This window comes from Mus musculus, chromosome 7 (genome assembly GCF_000001635.26).
Source record: "Mus musculus strain C57BL/6J chromosome 7, GRCm38.p6 C57BL/6J".
NCBI classification, from domain to species: domain Eukaryota; kingdom Metazoa; phylum Chordata; class Mammalia; order Rodentia; family Muridae; genus Mus; species Mus musculus.
In genome coordinates, this window is record NC_000073.6 from 81,522,906 (window position 1) to 81,549,222 (window position 26,317).

Here is a 26,317-nt window from a genome sequence, read left to right on the forward strand (position 1 = left end):
TAGCGATCACCAGAAACTAAGTAAGGCAAAGATATCATATTCAAAATGACAGAGGAAGCCTACCTCTACCAAGGCGCAAATGTCAAATGTCTTTTGTTTTAGTCTCTCAACATTTGAGGTCTATCCTCAGGAAATTTATCCAAAAGTGATTTTACTTATCTTCCTAGACCCATGATCAAGGCTAGGAAGCTCTTGGTCCTTTCCTGGATGAATATGCATGGGCTTGCAACCAGGGGGAGTCAAGAGAGCGACTGAGTAAAGGTTACTGAGGTGCAGTGCACGCTTTGCTCTCTATAAGCAGGGTGGCAAGAATGAAGAACACTGAGAAGCTTAACAGCCAGGGCTGGGTAGCACAAGAACGCAGAGGAGTGTCGCAGGGGCGGGACGGCGTACTTCAGTCCCCAGGATGCCGCCTGCCAGGGGAGCAGAGAATAGCATACTCAAAACAATGCGGCAGCTCTCCACACCCACCCAGGAGCTACAAGCCGGCCCCCGAGTCTCCCACGATCCAGACGCCACGCAGCTAGACGCTAAGCAGCAGAGGACTCGCTCTGAGCATGCGCACTGGGAAGAGCCAAGCCCAGCCGCGCCGCGCGGTGCCTGACGTGGAACTTCCTCCCTACGGCTAAGAAGCCGGAAGTGGACTCATTTTCCACCGGAAGGAGGGAGAAATTATGACCGAGAGCCTGACACCTGATGCTAGCGGCTTTTGTCTCGCCAAGTTGACCCAGTATTTGGCCACCTTGTGCGGCGGGTGACTATGGTGTCCAGGTAAGTGGCTGACGTGGCAGGCGTCCCAGGAATGGGAGAAGAGATGGGTAAGCTGCCCGGCTATCGATCTTCCTTCTCTGTGTTTGTTTTTTCTCCATCTTTTTCAAAGAGGGTTGCTAGCCCACGGAATGGTGGGTAGATATGGAAGGAGAAATACGCGGTCACACAGACTGAAGTTAAATTAAGCACACACACATACGTACGTACATACATGCACACATACAAACACATATTCACATGCACAGAGCTGTTGAATATTGGCTCTGTAAATCCAGGCATTCCGAATCGATGACTCTTGCCTGAGGGAGGAATCACCTGTTGCAGTAATTTTAGCGCCCGTGAGCACATGCACACGCAGTGGGTGATTTTTAAGTTTCTTGAATGTGTCAGCAAAGGCATTTAATGTTAGAAAAGGGCAGCAAGGAGGCGGTGGAAAGTTGCATGGTTTGTTGAGGACAGATTCTAAAATCCCATAGAATTCTTGTACAAAGGAGTTTTTATATTGCTTTCTGATGGTGTGCGTGGATGGGTAGGAGGTTGGAAAATTGAAGGAGTGAAGACAGTAGTGAGGTGCACTTAGATACTAGCCTGATGGCTTAGTAGTTAAGAGCATTTGTGGCACTTCCAGAGGCTCTGAGTTTGGTTCCCAGCACCTATATCAAATCACTTGTACCTCAGGACCCAAGGAGTCCAACACACTATTCTGGCCTCCTTGAGCACCACACACATATGTCATTCACTCACAAAGACACGAACATACATATATATAAAGCTTAGATAAGGTGTGAGTCCACCAAAGGAAAGTCATTCGTCAGCCATCAACATGTTTGACCCTGTAGATCAGTGGGTCACAACCGTGGGTCACAACCCCTTTGGGATCAAATGACCCTTTCACCTAAGGGGTCACCTAAGACCACTGGAAATACAGACATTACATTACAATTCAAAACAGTAGCAAAATTACAGTTATGAAGTAGCAACAAAAATAATTGTATGTTGGGGTCACCACAACATGAGGGTATTAAAGTCACAGCATTGGGAAGGTTGAGAAGTGCTGCTCTCGATGGAGATGAGTTTGCCGTGTCTGCCGTTCCCGGTGTACTGTGTAGCAACAGAAGGCAAACATGGGAATCTTCCTTACCTATTGCCTGTTATTGCATAGAAAACCCTGGGGGTCTTAAGCAAGATCTGAGCTCCCCCTAGAAAGCTTGTAGCGGAATACTTATTTGTGCGCTCACTATGGCTTTGTGCTGGCAACCTGTAGAACTTTACCCTAGCCTCTTTATGGGAAATTCACTATAAAGAATTTGTAAGTTGCCTACAAGTCGAGGAGAGATGCTGTAAAGTTCACTGTAATCAGTCTCTCTCTGTCTGTCTGTCTGTCTGTCTGTCTGTTTGTAGGTAATATGACATCTGGTGCTTGTGTAGCTTTAGGTTTGCCCTGCATTAATGCTGCCAGCTCAAGTGGACCCTGAGTTATTGCTATTATCTTTCTTATACTACAGTGGAAACATGTAGGACAGTGGAAACCTGTCAAGGAAGGGAGCCTAAGAGGTCCAAAAAGGTAACTGTATATTAGCAAACACAGAAACATTATCAGCATCAATGACAAAAGACCTTAATAATAAGGAACCATTCAGTTAGGTGTTCACTGTGGGGGATCCCTAAGTACTACCTGTAAACAAATTTCAAAATCTTTGCTCCCAAGATACCCTTAAAATTATTGAGAGCTCAAAAGAACATTTATAGGCTATTAATATTTGAGCTATTAGAAAATGAAAGCTAGCCAAGTGATGGCTACCCCTGCCTTTAATCCCAGCATTTGGGAGACAGAGGCAGGTAGATCTCTGTGAGTTCAAGGCTACCTGGGTCTACAGAGCAAGTTCCAGGACAGCCAAGGTTACACAGAGAAACCCTCCCCCTCCCCGCCCCCACACACAAGAAAAGAAAATGAGGTCTGAAACATGTTTTAAGGATAAGAATAAAGGGCACACACCCCAGTAGTTTTGACAGTGGTCAATGTCTCCACATATTTTGTGGATTCTAAACTCTGCTGTTTGTCACTCTCTTGTTTTGATGGAAAATATTTTGACCTTACTTAACATCGGAAGGCTTTCAGAGGCTCCCATAGGAAGCATATTGTAAGCATAAGTGCTTTCCTTCCAAGCCTGACAATACAGACCTGAGGTCCAGTGTTCCTGAAGTTATATCAGGAGGATGGCAGTTCAAGAGCTGTCTGGGGCTAGAGAGATGGCTCAGTGGCTAAGAGCACTGACTGCTCTTCCAGAGGACCTGAGTTCAATTCCCAGCAACCACATGGTGGCTCACAACCATCTGTAATGGGATCTGACGCCCTCTTCTGGTGTGTCTGAAGATAGCAACAGTGTACTCATATACATAAAATAAACCTTTAAAAGAAAGAAAAAGAAAAAGAACTGTCTGGATAACTGAGAGAGACCTTGTCTCCAAATAAAGGGTACAAAGGCTGGGAATATAGGTCAGTGCTGGAGTGTTCAGTTAGCATGCACCAGGCTCTGGTTTTAAGTGGCTTTATCCAAATGTTATAAAAATAACTTTTTGTTTTATAAGTAAGTGTCACTGTTGAAATTGTGACATGGGCAGCAGTGTCACCTGTAAATGCAATTATACGAAATGCACACACATCACACACACCTCTAGAAGCTGTATAATTGTGGACACAAGAATACAAATGGGTTTACATTTTGTGTTTCCTTTAGAAATCCTGTTGCCTGCTACTCTTGGAATTGATTCCAGGGCCTCAAACATGCTAGATAAGTGTACTACCAGTGAGCTGTAGCCCAGCCTTCATGGCTTTTGTTGTCTTAAGTAACTGGCTCAGACCTACTTCTCCAGACTTACCATTCATTGATTAGAACATGGAGCAATGATCAGTAGTTTCCATATCTTCCCATTCTCTTGGTCTGTGTCTCACCTCCTGCCAGGAACCTGCAGGCTATTGCTGTTCTGCATCTACTTCCTTTCTCTGTTTAGAATGCCCATGAGTTTTGAGTTAATAGGTAAGTATACAAAAACACATGCCTATTACTGATTAGAGTTGTCATGCTCATAGGTTGTTTAAATTTTCTCATATTGGATGTAGCTCTGGTATGGCCGGTACCTGGTGTGGACAAAGCCCTGAGTTTGATCAAAGTTGGGGAGGAGGGGAGAACCCATGATCTTTATCTTGTTTTTTTGTTTGTTTGTTTTGTTTTTCGAGACAGGGTTTCTCTGTGTAGCCCTGGCTGTCCTGGAACTCACTCTGTAGACCAGGCTGGCCTCAAACTCAGAAATCTACCTGCCTCTGCCTCTCAAGTGCTGGGATTAAAGGTGTGCACCACCATGCCCTGCCCATGATCTCTTATGTAGAAATTTTGTCAGTTAAGGAATTCCACTATGAAAATATTGACTATCTATTGCCTTGTTAGAAAAGGATGAGATTTCAGTAATGAAGAGTGCTTCTGCTTGGGTTCTGCCCTCAGGGAATATTTAAATTTGGTCATTTATCTTGAAGAACTGTTACTAAGGACTGAGTTACTTTAATTGTTGTTTTATGTCACTTAGTGAGAGAGTCTATAAAATGATTTTTAAAGGTACTTCACATTTAAGAAGTAATCCAGAAAATAGCTATGGTTTTACAACTTTGTTATTACCTTTACAGGGTGTTTGTTTGTTTTCCTCTACAAAACAAACAAACAAACAAAATCAACTTAGTTTATAAATAAGAGGGGAGGGGTGAGAGAGTTGTGGTGTTTTTCTGCAAACACCATGGCCAGCAGTGTCATGTCAAACTCTGTGAGTCTGACCCGGTGGTTTATTTAAGGTATATTTTATATAGTACAGTTTGGAAAATGTTTCCTTGTATAACTCCATGTGCCGGTAGGGCATGGTTACCTTGAAACTCTTTTCAAAGTATGTGTCACTTCTTCATGGTAGGTATAGAATCCATCATGGAGTCTGTATAGACTACATGCATTATCTTCAGGGTCTTGGAGAAGATCTCCAGGCTCTGGATGTGGTCTCAGTCATACAGATAGTGCAAAGGTCACTACACTATTAACCATCTCCAGTTCTGTTTTTAAGGGATGGAGACAGGTGTGGCCTGGCCCTACAAATAGCACAGAGGTCACCGGGCTTTTAACAACATCCATTCTCAGCCTTCTGGGCAGAGAATAGGTTAGACATCTTTTCCTCTGAAGAGACAGCTCCGCGTGTTTAACATTCCTGGTTTCCCTGGTGCTTATATGTGAGCACCAGGGCTCTGTGCCCTCTACAGTAAACTAAAAATAGCCAATATGTCTTACGTTGTACCTTGAGATAGTTTGAATAGGTATAAGTGTTTGAATGCTTACCTATAGGGAGTGGCACTTTTTGGAGGTGTGGCCTAGTTAGAGTTGGTATGGCCTTGTTGGATGAATTGTGTCACTGTGAGGACAGGCTATGATGTCTCCTATGCTCAAGTTACACCCAGTGTGACATACAGTCTCCTTCTGCTGCCTGTGGATCAAGATGTAGAACTTTTGGCGTCTGTCTGCACACTGCCATGCTTCCGGCCTTGATCATAATGAACTAAACCTCTGAAACTGTAAGCCAGCCCCAAGTAAATGTTGTCCAAGTAAAAGTTGCCTTGGTCATAGTGTCTTTCACAGCAATAAAAACCAAACTAAGACATGCTTAAAATGTCAGGTAGGTGGTTAAACTTAGTGGGTTAGAGGAATATTTATACATTTATCTGGACCAAGAATTATGAACCAAATTTATGATTCAGAGCTTGTAAAATAACATATGATAGACCTTCGGGTTATCTTAGGAATAGTCAATGCTACAGCAAGTATTAAATGTGAGTGTCAGAGCTCTCTTGTACTAATGACATCCAGCACCAGCCTTGGTCCTTCCACACTCATTCTCTGCACAGATCAGAAGTAACTACAATTACTGAGGGACTGTGTCAGACCCCTAGGTATTAGGACAGAAGACAACTTAGCCTCATCCCACAGCCCCAAGAGCATACACTGGACGGCTGCTTTGATTTCTAATGGAAAAGCTTTCCTTTGATTTGTGGGATAAGTTGATGTCTCATTTCTCTCTTCAGGTATATATATGTATTACCTGAAAGCCCAGGGCAGTTGTTGCCTTGGGTCATGCAGAGAATATGCAGCCACACCCATGCCTTAGATGTGTGTAATTCAAGTGGAGAAGACACAAGCCAGTGGTCGCAATATCAACACTTGAGTGTTCTGTAAACGGTGAGTGTGAGAGGTGGGAGTCAGCCAGTGCGTCTCAGAGGTGATTTAGAGCCATCAGGAGGACAGGAGGAGCTGCGCTGTAGGTGTTAGGGATCTCCTAGTTGATGGCTTATACAGTGTACATGGTAATAAGACAGTACGGAGTCTTACACTTTTCCCAGTGTGCCGGCCTTGTTTTCACTTCCTGTTTCGCTCTTGCTGCTTCTCTCCCCTTAGATTAATGTTTGCCATGTGCAAGGAAATGGCAGAGGCAAAATGCTGGCGGCTTATGGAAAAATAATTTATAAAAAAATGATGGGTTAGTTCTGCCAAATTTGAGTAAGTGAGAACACGAGAAACCATATTCTGTTAGAGCTTGAGAAAAGGAAGGAAAGTCAAACGGTGAGTCTAACCTCATTTATTCCAGGATTGGTGTCAGCAGAAAACCAACAGTGATGTGGTGGCACACAGTGAACTGACAGGACCCAGGCAGCAGCGGTTCTTTTGGTGGCAATGGTGCCATGTCATGGGTACTCTCCTTGCTGATGGCAGATACCGACAGGCAAACTGTTGCCTTGCGTTTAGCTCTGTTAACCATTGACAGTAAGGTAAGCATGTCTTCAGCGTTCATGGCTCTTAAAGATCTTGTCTGTAACACAAGGGTTTAAGACTGGGGTCTCATTTTGTTGTCCTGACTTAGACTTGGCAGTCCTCCTGCTTCAGCCTGCTAAGTGCCAAGATTACAGGGTTGAGCCAGCATGCCTAACTTCTAGTTTAGTTTCTTCAGACAGGGTCTCATGCAGCACAGGCTGGCTTTAGACTTGCTATTGAGCATAGGATTACCTTGAACCCTTGATCTTCCTGACTCTACCTTCTAAGTTCTGGGATTCCAGGCATGCTCAGTTAAAACAATAGGTGGATTTAGTCATATTCTTCTGGAGACTAAGACAATAGAGTCCTTGAAGTCAAGCTGACTCTGCCTTTAGCCTCCTACATGAAAAGGTAGATAGAACAGGTCTTGTTTGCAAAATAAATTCAAGACCTACTTATCTACCAACAGCCATTGCCTACGTCCCACAGTCTTCCTACAAGAAGTGGGTGCAGTGAACTCCTAGATGAGGAAGGCTGGGAAAGCCAGAGTGGACACAGTCTCTACTAGTGATAGAAAGGTGCTTGGAGGTCAGACAGGCGGGTTAGAAAGTTGAGAACTTGTTTCCTATAATGCAGGTTTGAGGAATCCAAAAAGTGTATTGTCACTTACACAATTCTGCATCACAATGAATTGTAGGTGGGTCACGTAGGGCAGTAGTTGTACCAGATGTGAGGGTGAGACGCTGAGACGCCCAGCTGCCCATAAACTGGTTCTGTTTGTACTAAAGGGCAAGTACACGCTTCAGAAATATTTTATTTCATGTGCACAAGTGATTACCATCATTTGAAAAGGCAGGGAGCTGATATGTGTGTGTGTGTGTATGTGTGTGTGTGTGTGTGATGAAGAGTGAAGAGGGGGCTTATGTGCCGTGGCACACATGAAGTTCAAAGACAACTCTCCTTCCATGGTGTCGGATTTGGGGATTGAACTCAGGTCCTCAGGTTTGGTAACAAGTACCCTTACCAGCCCCAGGAGCCAGCCATTAAACATACCAATTTTTTGCCATTTATAGTGGCTCATGCATGTAATCTCAGCATTTGAGAAGCTGAAGCAGGAGGCTTGCCACAAGTGTAAGGTCATCTTGGGCTACCTGGTGAGACACTGTCTCAAAAAACCCAAACCAAATAGCCACCACCACCAACAAAGTCCAAAACAAAAAAAGTAATTCTGTGAATGAAAGCTATTTAGTTTACCAGAAGCCAATGCTGTTTTATAGCCCATGTTCCTAACTACTTGTTCCTTCTCTCTGCTACTTGTTATGTTCTGGGTAGTGTGGCTTTTAAATGCTTGCAGTTTCCACCCACGTCCTGTGAAGGCTTTACAGACTCTCTCCCCTTTGCTAGGGTGTGGAGCCAACACCCGTGCGCTCACTCAGTCAAGAGTTAACGCGGTGGGGCAGGTAAAGCGGGAGAAGAGCGGATGTTGATGGAGTTTGGTTTATCTGCTTAGTATCAGGGTCGTGTGACAGTGGTCTCAGTGTTAAAGATACTTTTCTATGTTGAGCGTGGAGTTCAAGGCTAGCCTGGCCGAGTTATAGGCCCCCCAGGGCTACATAGTGAGACCCTATCTCAAACAAACATACAGATACTCACATATAAAAAAATGTTTTTAAATGTTTATCTGTTTTGTGTTTTAACAGATTTATCAGAGGTTGCAGCTGCACATGGCCATGAGGTAAACCTTGCCCCTGTTTGAAATTGAGTTTCATCAGCTTCTACATGGGATTATAAGGACTTGGAATATATCACAGACCCAGCAGGGTTTCCCCCCTCATTTTTTTTTTTTAAGATTTATTTTTCTTCCTAAAGATAACATGCTTAAACAAAGTTCTTTATGGTTAGTAACTGTGATGCTTGAAGTTGGTTATCCCTTACTCCAGTAAATTTTAAATGTCAAAGATATCTTGTTAAATAAAAAAAAAACTATCAAAATTTTTTGGGTATTATGTTTTAGTCATGTCCCCATATTTGTGTTATGTGCAAAGCAGTGCAGGAATCCCAGTAGACAACTCAAACTGCCCATGCCTGTGATCCACGTTTCCCATTTGGTGGTTTCTATTTCAGTAGTAGAGAACTTCTTTCACTAAATACACATGCATATTTCATTAACAGCTTCAGCCAGCTTGTGTTTACATCTGCAGTGCCTTATGTCAGGGTAAGAAGAAGTTGTGTGTGTGTGTGTGTGTGTGTGTGTGTGTGTGTGTGTGTGTGTGTGTGTGAGAAAGAGAGACAGAGAGACACAGACAGACAGACAAGCTCTGTGGGCAAGTGATAAATCAGGAATCTGAGCTGCTGCTTGCACTAGTAGAGTCCAGAAGGAGACGAGAGTTGTTACTGCATCAGAATTAGGGTGGGCTAGAAAACAAAATTCTAAAGAGAAGAGTGTCTCCCTGGGCAGTGAGTAGGACACACCTGCGTTGGCGGCATCAGGGGACTTGGTACTCAACAGTGTCCTGGTTTTTCTCAAGTGAAGTTATTACTCTGCAGCTGGAGTGCTAAGCTTTGACAGTGACTTGAGTTGGGGATTGGAAATGTGAACAGGGGAGCCAGCAATGGAGCTGGTGGAGACAGGCACCATGGTCCTTAGCTGAAGACAGTGAGGCAGGGCACCCAAGAGCTGCTGGCTACAGTGCGTTCCTCTCCCTAGGGCCCAGCTTTGACTTCGGTGAGCTGATGATTGCCTTGAAACATCATAAATATACAGTATGTCACTCATTACTTGGCACTTAGGTTTAGATGAAGCATCACATCCTTATGAGACAAATACAGTCTTTCCTTTGTTTGATGGGGAGCACTGGTCTGTAGGTTTTAGGCAAGTAGATACAAAATAGCAGTTGGACCCAGTCCTTGGCTTCAAATCCACTGCTTTTTCACTTCTTGATGGTTCCTTGATGAATCCTAGCTAATGCTCTTTCTCTTATCTCCATCTATCTGAGCCCCTTCCTCGGGACTCCATTCACCCCAATCACAAGTAGATTGTGTGTGTGGGCATGGCAGTAACTCTCCAGTGAGCCACAGGTAGCTTCTGTTCTTCACACTGCCTCCCTTAAGATTTTTCTCCTCCCTGCCATCTTTCCCACCAAGAGCAACATGAAGCCAAGAGCAGTGGAGCGTGAAGAAGGTGCTTCTTTAGGCAGCATGTATTGGCATGCAGCTGACGGCATGTTAGCCCCCAAAGTCAAGTTATAAACAAGGCACACAGTCTCTGCCTTTAGGCATCTTGGACGTAATTTCAGAGTTAGAGTGGAGTTAGAACCACCATGAAGCAGAAGACAGCGTGTTTCAACAGTGTGCATTTTGCCGTGCTGCTGCCAGCTTTTGTTAGGAAACACTGGGCTAGATAGATGGTTGTCTTAGTCACTCTTCTATTGCTGTCACAACACTAACACTGTTTTCAAGTCCAAAGTTTCTTCTGCGATACATGGTAATCTCTTAACTGTATCACCCATAAGATCAAAATAAAAAAAGAGATCACATCCTTCCAACATACAGTGGCACAGAATAGATGCTAGTTACCATTCCATCAGGAAGGAAAAGGAGAATAGTGAGGAAATACTGGACCAAAGCAAGACCTAAATCTAACAAGGCTAACTCCAGTCCTGCATCTCCATGTCTACTGTCCAACTCCTTTCAGCTTTGTTGACTGCAGTGCGCTCTCTCTCTCTCTTTCTCTCTCTCTCTCTCTCTCTCTCTCTCTCTCTCTCTCTCTCTCTCTCTCTCTCTCTCTCTCTCTCTCTCTCATGTGTTCCATACCCTCTTAGCAGCTGTCCTTGGCAGGTGTCCCATGTGTCTGGTATCTCCAACACCATGAGGTTTCCAATCAGGTATCACCTTTACAATTATTTCATATCCTTTTTGGGCCTCCACACAGGGACACTCCTGACACACCTGGACTAAGTGGCTGTCTTTAACTGTGAAGGAAGATTCCACAACCTCTTGTCTTATATTCTTAACTCTAAAGCCAGAAAGAACCACATGGCTGAAGCTGCCAAGTTCTGCTTGCTGGGGCTGGAACTTGACCCCCTCTCTCAGTTACAGTCTGCACTAGCTTCCTGTTGATGGCTTCCTTTACTGCTCAAGCTTTCCTTTGATTCCTTTCACAGGTTGGAAGCTTAGGGGGGTGTGGTGTTGCCCTGAGGTCACAATTCCTTTATTCCAGTTAGCACCTGGCTTTTCTTTAACCTTGTCCCCTTGAGCCCAGTACTTGGCTCTAACAAATCATTTCCTGGTCTTCCTTTTCTACTCAAACTTTACATTTTGTACTGTTCCTGTTCCCCTTACTCCTTTTCACTATAGATATGAATAAGAGTAGTCACTCGTAGCCTTATAGCAGGGTCAATACCAGGCTGTCTTGAAATCTCCTTTGTTAAAAGCTGTTAATCCAAAACTCTTTAATTTGGCCTCAGGCAAATTTTTAGGGCAAGGGCAAAAAGCAGCCATATTCTTTGATAAAATATCACAAGAATGGTCCAATGGCCACTTACTAATATTCATCCCCTCTTAAACTTCTTGATCCCCTGAGTCCCACAGTTCAAATCATCTCAGCAGTGTCTTCTGTTCTCCCATTAGTCACACTTAAAGTACTTAGCCACTTTTCTAGTCCAAAGTTCCAAAGCCTTTCATATTCTTCCAACAAGCAGCACAGTTGAGCCTGTTACAGCAATACCCCAGTCCTTGTTATCAACCAACTTGTGTATTAGTCATTGTCCTGTTTCTGTGAAGAGACACCATGACCAAGATAATGCTTATAAAAGAAAACATAAAATTGGGGGCTGGCTGGCTTATAGTTTGAGAGGTTAAGCCCTTTATTATGGCAGGAAGCATGGCAGCACTCACTGCATGGGAGCGGTAGTGGAGAGGTTTATTCTGATCATCAAAGCCACATCTCCTAATAAGTCTAATCCTTTTCAAGTAGTGCCACTCCTAGCCCCGCCTCCACCCATGACTAAGCATTCAAATATGTGAGCCTACGGGAACCATTCTTACTCAGTGTCCACGATGGCCTTGAGATGGGCACCTGACTTCCTTCTTTTTCTGTAATTTCTTGCCTTTCCTAGTCTGATCTTGGTAAACAGTGAAATGTCACAAATGTACAGGGGCTGCTGATGCCATCATGACTTCCCTGACCCTCTCCCTAGGTCTATAAGTTTAGGAGACTCAAAATACTTTACATATCACAAACTGCAATTTAACACTCCAAGAATTCGACCCCACAAGAGCCCTCATTTAACAGCCCGATAAGGGCTCCCCCTAGCTTCAGCAGGGCACAGCACACAGGTGAAAAGGGCTCCAGTACACCATCTACTGACACTACCGTGAGCTTTAGCTTCGGCTAGCAGTAGGAACCTTGAATACCAAGTTCAGCCAGGGAGGGGAGGGTGGCTGAGGGACAGGAAGGAAGAAAGAGTGGAAATACCAGAAGGGCCTAAAAGAAAGTGACATGCTTTGGCATTGAAATGCCATTGCAGATCTTTAGGCATCCAGACTTTTCCAGGGAAAAGCAGGGATGCACAAACTGGTGGAGCTGACAGCTAAATGTGTACAGGTGCTGAGCAATGTCCACATTGAAAAAGGACAGCTTGGCGTTCTCATAGTCCAGCAGCACGCCAATCTTCCTCGGAGCAACTGTGATCCTGATGTCTGGAGTCATCTTGTTGTGCAGAAACTCATACCGGTGCCTGAAAATTCAATGTTGATACAACAAAGGTTTGGAAACGACAGGCGAGCTGCTTGCAGAGTGCTTTATACTGTCAGTGACTACCAAGCAACATGACACTTTCTAACTCCTTCTTTCTAATATGTGTCCTAAAACACAGTTTTGGGCTTTCCTTGTGAGTGAACTCTGCACCTAAAAAGCTTTTATATAGAACCATAAACTTCCACTGCGTCCGAGTTTGCACTGAAAGGAAACATTTGGAGCCAGTCGGTGTGTGACTCATCTGGAGTAAAGACATCTGAAATGAGGAAGCCTTGCGGGCCTTCTCTACAAACTGAACCAGGACTCCATGGCTCCAGTTCTTTCTGAGCAGGGGTCGCGGTGGCCTGGCTGTCATAGGTGGGTGCTGGGCATGACCTGCACCCCTTTGCTGTGTATCCTGTGTGCGTTGAAAAGTGGCCAAAATCAAACCATTCAGTTTCAAGTACTTCAGTGATCAGCACTTCAGTGTCAAGTAGCTGGTCTCTATCTCAGCTCACCTGCTCACTCCTTTAATCTGAGCAGCTACCAGAAAGCAAATGAGTCCCTTCTTCTCCCTACCAGCAGACTCAAGACCATGAACCCAAAATACGGGTCTACTAGAGGCTGGTCCTCATCTTCACATGGCTTCCTTCTTTCTTCTTCCCTCCAGACATGATTGCTAGAAACTTGTGTCAGCTTGAGCCTTGCTCTCCTCCATCATTCTAGCAGCCAAAATTTACCTCATCTCGCTGCCAACTCCCCTGTTACACACTGACTCCCATGCTTCCTTTAGTTTCCTGGTTTGACGCTGAGCCTTGTTCTTTCTAAACAAAAGAGGCCTTTGGCCTCTATTCTCGGTTCAGATTAAGTACCTGGCTTCACTGAGAGCGGCTCTTTCATTCCTAAAATGGTTCTCATGGTTAGCAGAGTCCAGTCTAATCTGCTCCCTCTCTCGGGGAAAGCTACTGTTCTCTTAATGTTCAGACATGATTTTTTTTTTTTTTAAGTTTTTCAAGACAGGGTTTCTCTGTGTAGCCCTGGCTGTCCTAAAACTAGCTCACTCTGTAGACCAGGCTGGCCTCAAACTCAGAAATCCACCTGCCTCTGCCTCCCAATGCTGGGATTGAAGGCGTGCACCACCACTGCTGGCCAGAGGCTACATCTTGTAAGAGGTAGGGGCCTTGAGGGACACGCCTGCCTGCGTGCTTTGTTTTGAAAGTCTTCAAGTAAAGGAAGGTGGTTGCCATGGCCTTGTAAATCTAAGCATTTTGGGCATTGGCCAGGACTCTGGGATTTTTTATCCTCCATGTATCTAGTCTATGTAGTGCTCCGTGACAAGCTATGGTCATGGGAACCCTTGGCCACACTGCCTTAAGATGGAATGGCTTCCACAGCAGCTCTGAGGATGGAATACAGGAGCTTAAGACCTATACTGCTGGAGCCAAACTGCCTGGGTTGGAAGCCAAGCTCTGACCACAAGTGGGTGGATGATCCAGCTACTGTGAGGGCAGCCTTTATTTATAAACGTACAGGACCGTATGGGCCAGGCCTGGTGGGACTTGCCTTTAATCCCAAAGCTTGGCAGACAGAAGCAGATGAATCTCTGTGAGTCTTGAGGCCAGCTCGGTCTACATAATGCATTCCAGGCTAGCCAGGGCTACACAGTTAAGCCCCTGACTCAAGGGGGACGCTGTTGGTACCTGAAGAGCACATGGCGAGCTTTAGATGCTCTTTCTCTTTCAGGTGAAGTGGGTGGCAACAACTCTTGACATACCTGAGTTTTTTCTAAACAAATGTGTGTGTCTTGATTACTGTCAGGAAAACCTCTCTTTCGTCTTTCGAATCCTTGCTGTGGGTATCCAGGTGGGTAGAGGTGACTTTACCTTTTGGAAACAAATGTATGCCTCATGCACCAGGACAAGGAGTTTGCTCCCAGGTCTTCCTGCTTAGGGACATCTTCACAGGCCACACCCACAGTGTAGTCCAAATGCTCAGCCACCTCCACTTCCCAGTAATGGCGCCCTCGGACCGGAATCAGATTCCCCATGACAGCAACACACCTGGGTTTAGAAAGGGTAGAAGCACAGGCTGGGCTGGGCTGGGCTGGGCTGGGCTGGGCTGGGCTGGGCTGGGCTGGGCTGGGCTGGGCTGGGCTGGGCTGGGCTGGGCTGGGGTGTTAGAGTTCTTGTGTAGCATGCATAAGACTCTGGGCTCTATCAAAAGGTGGGGACATGCTTCACGGTGGTGCTCCAAGCATAGCTGATGCTGAAGATTGGAAGATTGCATCGCCTGGTATGAAACATGGAATGAAGTAACAGTAAAACCTACAGAACAGGTTCTGTTGTGTCTTTAAAATGGCTAAGGCATTTCTGGTACTGAAGGTAGATACACTGTAAGATGGGAAGGACTGAGCACCTAAGCACCACAGTCAAGGCACCATATGCTTGAAGTTCGTCACTGGCCAGAAGGATCTCTGAGGTACCATTTATGCTAGGGGTGACAAGACTCCAGAGGTTGGGCTGGTGCAAAACATGTTTGCTGGACAAGCCTGGCAACCTGAGTCGCACCCCGAGATCCCACGGGAAGTGTTAGGAGAGAGTCCCCCACACCACCCCACCACCGACATGCCACAGCACATGTGTGTCTGTGCACACATGCACAGCACACATAGTAATAGTGAGAATGATAGGAAACATTTTTGGGGGAAAAAAATCCAGAGGGTGACTCAAAAGCATGATAGCACATTCCTTCCCTGTCATCAACACCAACCCCGAGCCCTCCTCTGGGAACCACCGCTGGTGGCTCAGGTATTTCCATGGAGGAAGGTTTCTCTTGCAAGTTGGATCACACCAGAACCTCCAAAGTGAACATCCAGTTCATGATTCCTGTGCTAGCTACGAGGAACCCACTGCTGGGGTGGTGGCCACTTCCACATAAATGTAGGTAAACAGCAAGTGGGGCCTCACATTCACATAGGAAACTTCCACATGAAGGCCAAACTGAAGCCTGCCTGAGAGCCTAGAGACTGATGATGCAGACAGTGACAGCCAATTGGGAAATGCCACTTGCAATACATGCTTGCTTGGAACTAATGGATGCAGGTGGAGGGTATAAAGGCACCTTTCCTCTCCAAGCTGCCCTTGGTTGTGGTGACCACAATGGAAAGCACACTAGGTGAGGCTCCAAGGATGCCTGTGTTCCTCTGCCTCCTCTTTTGTAGGCATGTCTGACGAGTACCTGCTTGAAGAGTCCAAGGGGAGGGCAGGGACAATACCTCCCCCTCCACCCTTGTACACAGCACAGCCATTTCAGATCCACTAAAACTGGAGATTAAAATGGGGCTAACTCAGCTGGACCTCCTCCCAGAGCCAAGACAATGGCTCTTAAATTCTCCCATGTCTCAAGAAGCAGAATGCAAAAAATAAAGATGATCAAAAAGCATTTTCCATAGTCAGGTGTGCTGGCAAGCCACCCATCATCCCCGGGTTTAGGAAACAGGCATGAAGATGGGACATTCCGGCTCACCCATAGCTACATGAGACTCTTAAACTAAAACCCCACTTATGCTAGACTCGCTTGAGAGCACCTGCACCTCCTTAAATACATACAACTGTTCTGTTCTTAATCCTCCACCTGCCTCTCCACCCACGCTTAATCTACAGAAAAGCATTAACCTAACACTGACTTAATCTGAAATTGTCTGTGATTGATTACAGGACTTCACCTAAGTAAAGGCCTTCGTGGGCTGGGATAGCTGGCAGCATAAGGGCTGTGTCTCCAGCTGCCGCCCACGACAGGAAAGCCACTTTCTTCATCAGCAGATCCTCTGAACTCTTAGCTTCCCCCTGACTCCTGGGAAGTAGAGAGGCTATGTTTACTGTTTTAAGCGTGGAAATTGATTCAGCCTTGGGAGTTAATCTGTCCCTTTCCTTTTGTTGCTTTTGTTTTTCTCTCTATTATACAGTAGCCCTTATTTTAAGCCTCTTATAACTCCTTGAAAAAAGATGAAAAATATAAGTTAATATCTCAGCATAATGTACTGAGCTCTGGAAGGAGCTAGCAAGCTCGACAGAGAGACAGCCCGAATGGTAACCTGCCCTCTGGTCTTGTGTAAGTGCAAAGACAGTTTTCCGTGCCACTTTTCGATCTGGAATACCTATCCTGCCTGCTGCTTTGGTGATGTGATCGTTGGTGTGAGGGTGATGGGGCGAGCAAACAACTAGCCGTGAGGAACCATGAGAACTGGTGCTCAGTTTCCTGGAGGGCAGAATGGCAAACATCTTTGAGCTGGAGTTATTTCTTCCAGTTACACCAGAAACTAAGTAGCCAGGATGTTTGCCCAACTGTCACACATGTGGGCTAACAAAATATCTGAATCAGTAGAGCAGCTGGTTTTGAATCGTCTAAACAGAGATCTGGTCCACCATGATGTGGGAGGGGAAGGGTCACCTTTCCCTCAGAAACTTGCCGCCTGCCTCATAAATATTCATATAACTCATTAAGAAGCTTCAAAAGAATCCACTGTGCTGGGGCCATTCCCTCCAGCTCTGCAGCCAGGCCCTGTTTTCACAAATGAACTTCTGCCAGCACTGTGTCTCTTGACCAAATTCTCTCCTTGGAGAAGACAAGACTTAAGGCAGTGGTTCTCAGCCTTCCTAATACTGTGACCCTTTAATACAGTTCCTCATGTTGTGGTGACCCTCAACCATAAACATTTTTGTTACTACTTCATAACTAAAATTTTGCTACTGTTATGAATCATAACATGTGTTTTGTGATGGTCTTAGGTGACTCCTGTGGAAGGGTTATTTGACTGCCAAAGGTCTCAACTCATAGACTGAGAACCACTGGACTAAGGGGGAAATGTCACAGCAACAGGAGAAAGTGCTCACTCAGTGCCTGGTGTCTATCCCTGTGTTATGTGACCTGATAGTCTGGCTATATCCCATAGTGCCCACAGCCTGGGACTTCCCTGGGCAGAGGCCACCACAGTCTTCTCCTCTTCTGGGCATTAGCTACGTTTCCCAAATGCTCCATGGGGGTCAGGGAGAGGCAGTCAGATACCTGGTAAATTGCGTCTTGCTCGGCGGCAGCTCCTTTCTGAAACTTTTCTTCTCACTTCGAACTACCGTAAACCCATCTTCAGAAATGGTCAGCCAGGGATGGCAGGTGTCTTTGTTCAATTGGAAGTAGCTTCCTGTGGGGAGAGGGAACATCGAGAAACCCCAACCTGTTATTGCAGGACTTTCCCTGCATGGTCTAAGAGTATTACCCAAGCATGTGGCTTCTTCCCCATGGATGCACAGAACCCCTGCCCCTGGCAGAGTCATGACCAACCTGTGAATAGGGTGGCCACTATTGCGGGTGGGGGCAGGACTTGTACAATTAGTGCCATGCAATCTGTATATCTTCTCTCCCTTAGCCCTTATGACTGTACCTAGATAGGGATGGTACTGTCCCCATTTTGTAGATGAGGAAACTGAGGCTCAGGTGGTTAAGAAGTAGATGATAGAAGTCAGACTGAGCAACTCACCTCTCTGATCCCAGACACCAGGTTTTTAATTTGCAGGCTCTGAGTGTTTGGACCTGAGTAAGAATTTCTAACCTTGCCAAGGAAAAACCATATTGAGGGGATTTGCTTTTTGTTATTGCTCTTTAAACAGGGTCTCATACTGCAACCACTTTGTCCCATAAGCAGCCCTTAAACTTGTAACAATTCTCCTGCCTCAGCCTCTGAAAGAGGCTCTGAACAGAGCTGGCTATGCCTTTGTTTTCTGCTCTCAGTGTTGTTCAGTTTGTTTTTCAGAGCAAGCAGCTTTAATTTCAAAACACCCAGCTTGCTCTTCCCATCTGTGAGGCTGGAATATGAATGTGCCAGTCACAGACCTAACCTCCTGCCAATGGGAACAGGGACAGAGGCTCAGAGTGTTTCAGTGAAAGAGCTCAGGAAGGGACATTTGTTCCCAAACACTGGCTGGCCTCTCTGCTTCTGCCGCTCACCTGGAGGCCACCCACTCAGCTGGCTTGAACTGGATTGCTCTGGGAGATTTTTAGCAGAGCATTGCAGGGGATGGGTCAGCTGGGCTGGGCTTGGCAATGGATGTTTCTAATGAGGTCTCTGCTTACTTAGGACTTGGACCTGGGACATGCCAGTTCTCTGACATAGTGAAGGCACATGGGACGGGATGTCAGCACCCAGGATGGTCAGACAGAGCATGGAAGTCGGGAGGAGGTTGAACAGTGGAGACTCAGTTGGCTTCTAACAGGGGAGGGGCTCCTTCTTACAGAAGGAGCAGGAGCCTGGCTATTTGGAGTTCTTGGGAATGTGGTAAAACCGTCTTCCAAAGCAGGTGTTCTGGCTCACACCTGTAATGCCCAGCACTGGAGAGGCTGAGGCAGAAGGATCACCTTGAGCTCCAGGTCAGCTTGACTACATATTAAATTCGAGACCAGCCTGAGACACAAAGCAAAATCCCATCTCAAAAAACAAAGCCAAACAACCCATGAAGTAAGAAATACACAGGCTGCTGGGCAGTGGTGGCACACGCCTTTAATCCCAGCAACTTGGGAGGCAGAGGCAGGTCGATTTCTGAGTTCGAGGTCAGCCTGGTCTACAAAGTGAGTTCCAGGACAGCCAGGGCTACACAGAGAAACCCTGTCTCAAAAAACAAACAAACAAACAACAACAACAACAACAAAAACAGGCCACCCAGATCCAGTGGGATAGCCTCTGGTACTTGAGGGACATGGAGAGCTAATTTTGAGTCCCAAGAGTGTGGCTGGCTTACAGACCTGTGGTGTGCACTGTAGCAGGCTCACTTCTGGCACTGGTGCCTCCCACGTTGAGGGCTCGCACATAGATGGTATAGCTGTGTCTAGGCTGCAGCTGTATCAGGGATTCACAGGTTGGGATGCCTACGACAGATCTATGCACAGAAGAAGCAGAGCAACTGTGAGCAGGAGCCCAGGCATCAGCCACCCTTTTTACACCCACTGTCCTCTGACCCACAGCAACTCAGCCAAGACGCTCAGATCCCTGGGCAGGTCGCCCACAGCTCACAGCTTGCTTGCCAGTCTGTGTCTGGCTGGCTCCCTTCCGAGCTCCTCAGCCAGGTTCCCCAAGCACCCAACACTGTGCTCAATGTGACTACTGGAGCAACTGTCACAGAGAATGATCCAGATCATTTCAGTTGGACTGTACGGGAATACAAGCTCATTACACCATCTGGATTTCTGTGGCTGTCAACCCCATTTCCATTCAACTGAAATGGACAACCAAAGTCTTCAGGATGGTGCCCATGTACAGACATGAGAACAGGATGTCATCTTGGAGGCTGCAGCTCTGGGCCAGAGAGACACTTCTGCTTGTTCACTTCAGTAGATTAACCAAGCTCCTTCCATCCCAGATGCTATACACCCTGGGAAACCCGATATAATCCCTATTCCCAGGGAACCTGCGGTCTGTGCGGGAAGAGAGGCAAGCTGAGGTCTGAAGCGGGACGAGCCTTTCCTTCAGTGATGGGACACGTGATTCAGTTTGTTCTATGAGAGTAAACAGCACCTCAGATCACCCAAGCTGCTAACCTGTCTTCCGAGGGCTCCAGCATTATGGATTGGCCCAATCCCAGGTTATTATAAACAGCAAAGGAAACCTGAGTTGCTAGGGTGGTCCGAATCACTGGACCCCTCCCCAGACTTCTATCTCCAGCTTTGCTGTGGCTATAGGCACACAGATCTCGGCAAGAACAGATACATAGAATACATGATAGGCTCTAAGGCTCTCAACCAGACCCGGCCAGCAGGGATAAGTCTCTGTGGATTGAAGGAAAATGCCAATGATCTATGTGGGATAACCAGGGGACTCTGAACGTCTGAGCTCAAGTAGTGCAAACAAAGCACGTCTCGTTCTTATTAAGCAAACAAAACATGAGGTGACGTTTGCAGTTAGCTTAAGCAGATGCAAGTGTAGCGAGCGAGGGAGATGCTATGTTTTATCATCCTTGGGCATATAAGAAGAGCCAACAATATTTCTCCTAGGCCTTTGCCATTCCCACAGAGATAATATGGACATGCCAGGGCTTCCTCTCCATGTCTCTGCATCCAAGTACATTCGCTCACCATAGTTAACGCGATTCTTTGTAGAAGGTCCCCTGTGGGAAGAGCATTCTGCACTCTGTCCCATCCAGAGTCCACAGTAAGTTCACAGCGTTCCTTCTTCACAGGCTCCTGGTTGGCTTACATCAGCCTCTCTAACGGCCTCAAAGGCCTTTTCCATTCTCATGACCCAGCTCAGTGCCTTCCCGCAGTCCCCAGCAGAGCTACCCTGGACTCCCGGAGTCCTTGACCTGTAAGCTTCAGGTCTGACTGCCTGGCTCTAAGCCTGAGCAGCCACGCTTCCTCTTGTGGTGCTATGTGGTAGACTCCTGGGACCTATAGGCCCTGGTGGCCACCACGTCCAATTCCTCACAGACTTGTGAAGGCCTCTCACTCTCAGACTGGTGGAGAAGGCTCCAGGCAGTATTCTGTATGCTTTGTACACTGTACATCGAGTCTCCTTTGTCATTCCTGGACCCTTCATCTGTAATGCCCTAATTTTAATCACATTAGCTCCAGTTCCTGCAGAGTATCCAGCCCACTCCTGTCCCCAAGGCCATGCCCAGGAAGCTTTTCCCCTCTCCCCAGAACATATATCTGACTCACTCTTGCCCTGCTCAGGCTTAGTCCTCCCACCCTGGTCTTAGATTAAACAGCTATCACAAAACAGGCCCTGCCCCACTCCCTTTCTCTGCATTACGTTCCTCCCTGAGTTGTGTGTTCTGTGTAGTGTATTGGTTTGCCTGTGCTTATTCTCCTCCCTGCATTATGAGCTCTGTATGGCAACAAATGTTATCTGCCTACTTCTCTAATACCAGAAGGCTCTCAGTGATTGATTCTTGGTACATGAATGGAAAGGAATTTTTTTTTTTAGATTTATTTATTATTATATTTAAGTACACTGTAGCTGTCTTCAGATGCACCAGAAGAGGGTGTCAGATCTCATTATGGATGGTTGTGAGCCACCATGTGGTTGCTGGGAATTGAACTCAGGACCTTCGGAAGAACAGTCAGTGCTCTTAATCACTGAGCCATCTCTCCAGCCCGGAATTTTTTTTTTTTTTTTTTTAGGCAGGGTCTCAGACCCATACTGGGCTTGCATTTGCTATAAAGACAAGGATGATCTTGAATTCCCAACCCTCCTGCCTCCACCTCCCAAGTGCTAGAATTATAGACAGGCACCACCATGCCTGGATTGTTTTGGCTTTACTGTTGTTTTTATTCCTTTGAGACGGGGTCTCTCATTGACCCTGGAGTTAGGCTAGCAGCCGGTAAGACCAAGTGGTCCTCTGTTTCTACCTGCTATAGCTCTGGGGCTACAGGTGAGGATTCACACCCAGCTTTGAACACGGGCTTGGGACCCTATCTCACACTCACACTCACACACTCACACTTGCAGAGCAAGCCCTCTTACCCACTTAGCCACATCCCAGCCCTTAACTGGATTTAAAAAAAAAAGGCAGCATGGGTTTCACCATTAACATTCACCATTCATGATCAATAATAACATCCCAGCTACTTCTTGGGCACCCTAAACAACCTAAATAAGATTGCTATGTGTCACAAACTGTGACCTTGTCCCTGCACTGCATATGCAATGGAGACTCTCAGGACTCACTCAGTTACCCCCGAGGCTTCTGGCGTCTCTGCCTGGATTAGCTCCACCGTGTAGGAGTCCACCGGATTCAGGTTCCCAGACTCCCAGCAAATCAGCACAGCCTCTTCACAGCTTCTGATTGCCTCGGTTTTTATAGAGGGGGGAGAGGGGGCTAAACACAGGAGAAAGGAGAATCGAGCAACCATTAGGTTTAGTTCCAGCCATTTTGTTCAGAGACGTGGACAAACACCACAGCAATGAAAGCACCTGGGAACCCCTGTCAGACACTCCTGGGATTGGGGATGCTCACTAGACCTGTGGTCGTTCCAGTAATAAATATCCATCATCACCTAGCGCATTCGAATGCTCTGTTCCCAGGTGGTAGGCCTGTTTGGAGAGTTTCAGGAAGTGCAGCATTGCTGGAGAAGGTATGTCACTCTAGGTGGGCTTGAGAATGTAAAGACTCACACCATTTCAAGCCCTGCCATCACCCCCACCCCCTATCCCCCGCTCCACACTTGCAGTTCAAGATGTGAGCCTTCGGTTTCCTGCTCCTACCGATATAACCATGTCTCTGTCATGTCTTTGCCAAGACTCTCATCTCCCTGGAACTGCAATCCCAAATAAACCCTCCCTTCTTTAAGTTGCCTTGGACATGGTATTTTAATACAGCAATAGAAAAGGAACTTAATACAGATAAGTCCCAAGTGTCAGTATACCTGCAGGTAGCAGGCCAACCATGAAAATAACGCCCCTGCCACTCCAGGCAAGTTGATCTACTGCGTTAAGTAAAATACAGCAAGGGGAAAACCACACACAGCTCTTTCTATCCTTCAGAGGAAGCAGAAAACCCAGTCCCACCTAGAATCCTGCAATGCCTGTGTCCCCTTGAAAGAAAATTAACAACCCAGTCAGTACCTGTCATATACACTGCGTGCTCACTGCAGGGGCTGGGGCCAGTCCTGTTCTGAGCTATGACCCAAAACTCATACTGAGTATTTGGCTCAAGATTTGTCACTGAGCAATATGTTTCTTTGACCATCATGGTGAATTCTGGAAGAAAAAGAAAAAAAAAAAAAAGAATTCAAATCTTAAAAGGCCACTGGACTTTTCTGTGTCCCACTGTGAAAGACTCCTCCCTCCCCCTGCAGGCACAACCCTGCAAGCCCACTGTGTGCACTGAGAGGCTCTGGCTGCCTAGACCTTGAAGTGGGGTTTACCTTGGTGACCAGCTTAGCAGTGGCTCTGTAACAATATGACACAAGAAGAGGCTTGGAACGCAGTGAGGGACTTGCTCTCCACCTCCCTCTCAACCCATCCACCAACCCTTGAGCATGCGCACATGCATGCAGGTAACCACACACTAGAGCTCAGAACACTGTCAGGACACTATCTGGAGAGCTCAAAAAAGTCCCCAGCCCACCCTGCACCAGCTGTCCCAGGTAAGGCCAGAGGGAAGATATTAGTTATTTTTACCTGATAAAAAGCAACATTAGGAAGGAAGGGTTTATTTCCATCAGGGCTGGGAAGGCAAGATGGCAGCTGCATGAGGCCACACTCCCACTGTATCCATGTTCAGGATACAGAGCTGAGTGCGGCTGCTAGGCTTGCTTTTTCTTTTTTAATCTCTCTAGGACTCCCTCCCATGGTATGGTACCATTCACATTCAGGGTGGGCCTTCCTGCTCTCTTAAACCTTTCTGGACACAGCTAGAGGTGTGTTGCTATGGCGATTTTAAATCCCTCAAACTGACAATGGAGATTAGCAATCATAAGGAATACGGCCACCTTGGTCCATCGGATTGCATTCAGAGGGCCTTGGACCTGAACTGTCTAACCAACCCATAACATTATAAAATAATAAATGTGTCATTTTAAGCCACTAAGTCGGGGGTAGGGAGTATTGTTAAAGAGAAAACACTAACTGATACTTGTAGTTTTGATAAATGGTCATGCTATCAAACTGCTCTCCAAATGTTTGTGTTTGCACCCACAGATTTGTATTGCTCTCAACTTTGGTGAGAGAAATTTCTTTTTACAGAGGGTAATTGTTAATGCAGAGATTCATAACTGGTCAAAGTGCCAGTTACAAATATATAAATAATTTTGAGTACTTAGCTGTTGGTGGGCTAAGTATCCATGTTATATCCATGGCCCATAATCCAAGACTCAGGGAAGTTCAAATAAGAGGGCCCAGAAAGGATCAAGGTGACAAACATGGAAGAGAGCTGTGACATGCTGACTTCCAGGCATGGTATGGCTATTGCACACACAACTGACAGCAGCTGTGGTCACCTGCACAGAGCTAGCCAATCAAATTTCCAGTGTGGATGGGGGATGGGCCCTGGAAGCCCCACCCCTAGTGGAGGTAGTTGCTGGCTTCTGAAGGAAGGGGAGTGTGTGGACCAATATGATCAAGATACATTGTATAAATGTATGAAAGTTTCAAATAACAAAAACTATTAAAGATAGTATTAAAAACAATTTTAAAAATTAAAAAAAACAAACAAACCAAACCTCCTCCTTCTTGGTCCCTGGGCAGAAATGCTGTTACCTCCCTTAACTCGGAGGCTCTACCTGCCACCTGCACAGCTTAGAACTGAGCAGTGACCTGATAGCCTGGTTCTGTCACAACCCACTGTGACTCATAGACAGCTCAGTTCTCTCTGAGCCTCCACTATCCTCATCTGTCAAATGGAGACTCCAAATACAGAGATCTCACTCTGACCCGACTCACACTGGAAAGACCTATCAGCAGGACTGGAGCCTGATTACTTTAGGTTTGTGGGGTTTGTGGAGCAGTTTTTCTGTAGTCTGACCTGGCTTTCTTGGTATGGTTTAAGTATGTGCCCCCAATAGCTATGTGTTGGAGGCTGTCTGTCCCTAGTCCACGGCCCTAGAATGTAAAGCCTTTAGGAGGTGAGGCCTCATGGGAGGAAGTTAGATCATTGAGACTATGACCTTGAAATGGGATATTGGTGCCCCAGCCCCTCCTGTTCCTCTTGGCTCCTGGAATGCTATCAGGTGAGCAGCTTTTCTGCCACACTGTGCTATGATAATTCTCTGTCATTAAAGACAGAAACCACAAGCTAGACCAAGTTTCCTCCTTAAAAGTTGATTTATGGTAATAGTGCACACCTTTCATTCCAGCACTAGGGAGGTAGAGACAAGTGGATCTCTGTGAGTACGAGGCCAGCCTGGTCTCCACAGCTAGTTGCAGGATAGTCAGGGCTACACAAAGAAACCCTGTCTTAAAGAAATAGTTTATTTATCTCTGATTTTTGTTATAGTAACAGAAAGCTGGCTGTGATGATTAATCCTAATTTTTCAACTCGGTAAGATTTAGAATCACTGTAGAGACAAGCCGATGGGCGTGTCTATAAAGGCATTTCCAAAGAGGTGCAGTTGAGGAGGGAAGAGCCACCCTGGATGTGGGTGCCACCATCCAGTGGGCTGAGGTCTCAGACTGAATACAAAGGGGAAAGTGAGTAGACACCAGATTTCATCTCTGCTTCCTGACTGTGGATACAGTGTGTCCAGCTGCATCTCTGCTTCCTGACTGTGGATACAGTGTGGCCGGCTGCATCTCTGCTTCCTGACTGTGGATACAGTGTGGCCGGCTGCCTCTGTCCTGCTGTGGTGGACTATACCCTCAAACCGTGAGCCAATAGACCCTCCCTTCCTAAAGCTGTTTCTCAGCCGACATTTGTTCACACTAACAAATGACTAACACAAATACCCTGCTCACCGGAGAAAGGCTGATGGGATATTGGTGGGAGGGTGGCCCCAGCCCTAGCTAACATGAGCCATTTCCCTGGTGGGGGTGGTGCAGAGCTGCTACCAGAGAGCAAGAGGGTATTTCCTGAGGCATTCTAGCCAGCAGCCGCTCTTTCAGGCCCTAGGCCTTACCTGCTCGGTCCTTGCCAGATGAGCTGTCCTGCACCGGCCTATAGGACAGCTGGTAGCTCTCCACGGTGTCGTCAGAATATAAGCTCCAGCATACACGCACTGAGGAGCCGGTGGCGGAGTTGGGTGCCTGGGGATTTATCACTGGAGCAGAGGGCGCTGAAAAAGGAAGAGCGAGAACAGCCCTGAGCAGCTCTATGTGCAGGAGGGGGGTGGGGCGGCCACTTCCTGGTTCATTATATTATTTTGTGTATGGGTGTTCTGTCTGCATGTGTGTCTGTGTACTGTATGCATGCCTGGTGCCATAGAGGATAGGTAGGGGGTATTTATAATTGATATTCAAAACACTGAAGAATCTCCAAAACTCAGTGGCAAACAA

General features: G+C 46.4%; 1 protein-coding gene, 1 long non-coding RNA gene and 1 other non-coding gene across 4 annotated transcripts in view; 2 read left to right on the top strand and 1 right to left on the bottom strand.

Annotated features, from left to right (window-relative positions):
* The first annotated feature begins 644 nt into the window (after positions 1-644).
* 2900076A07Rik (RIKEN cDNA 2900076A07 gene) lies at positions 645-8,593 on the top strand. 2 transcript variants are annotated; one of them, NR_045299.2, is made up of 5 exons: positions 645-771; positions 5,882-6,035; positions 6,252-6,353; positions 6,442-6,622; positions 8,306-8,593. It is a non-coding gene; the product is annotated as an RIKEN cDNA 2900076A07 gene (long non-coding RNA). The 2 variants fall into 2 exon arrangements; NR_160675.1 differs by lacking the exon at positions 6,252-6,353.
* Mir1839 (microRNA 1839) lies at positions 7,011-7,083 on the top strand. The gene has a single exon (NR_035501.1). It is a non-coding gene; the product is annotated as a microRNA 1839 (primary transcript).
* Positions 8,594-11,448: 2,855 nt separating the features above from the next.
* Fsd2 (fibronectin type III and SPRY domain containing 2) overlaps positions 11,449-26,317 on the bottom strand; it is a 32,628-nt gene continuing 17,759 nt past the window's right edge. Inside the window, exons 7-13 of the mRNA NM_172904.2 lie at positions 25,942-26,097; positions 22,952-23,086; positions 22,055-22,205; positions 19,135-19,268; positions 17,407-17,539; positions 14,226-14,402; positions 11,449-12,343 (exon numbers count right to left, since the gene is read on the bottom strand). Of these exons, the coding sequence (NP_766492.2) occupies positions 12,091-12,343; positions 14,226-14,402; positions 17,407-17,539; positions 19,135-19,268; positions 22,055-22,205; positions 22,952-23,086; positions 25,942-26,097 (1,139 nt within the window). The 3' untranslated portion in view covers positions 11,449-12,090. The remainder of the gene's footprint in view (positions 12,344-14,225; positions 14,403-17,406; positions 17,540-19,134; positions 19,269-22,054; positions 22,206-22,951; positions 23,087-25,941; positions 26,098-26,317) is intronic.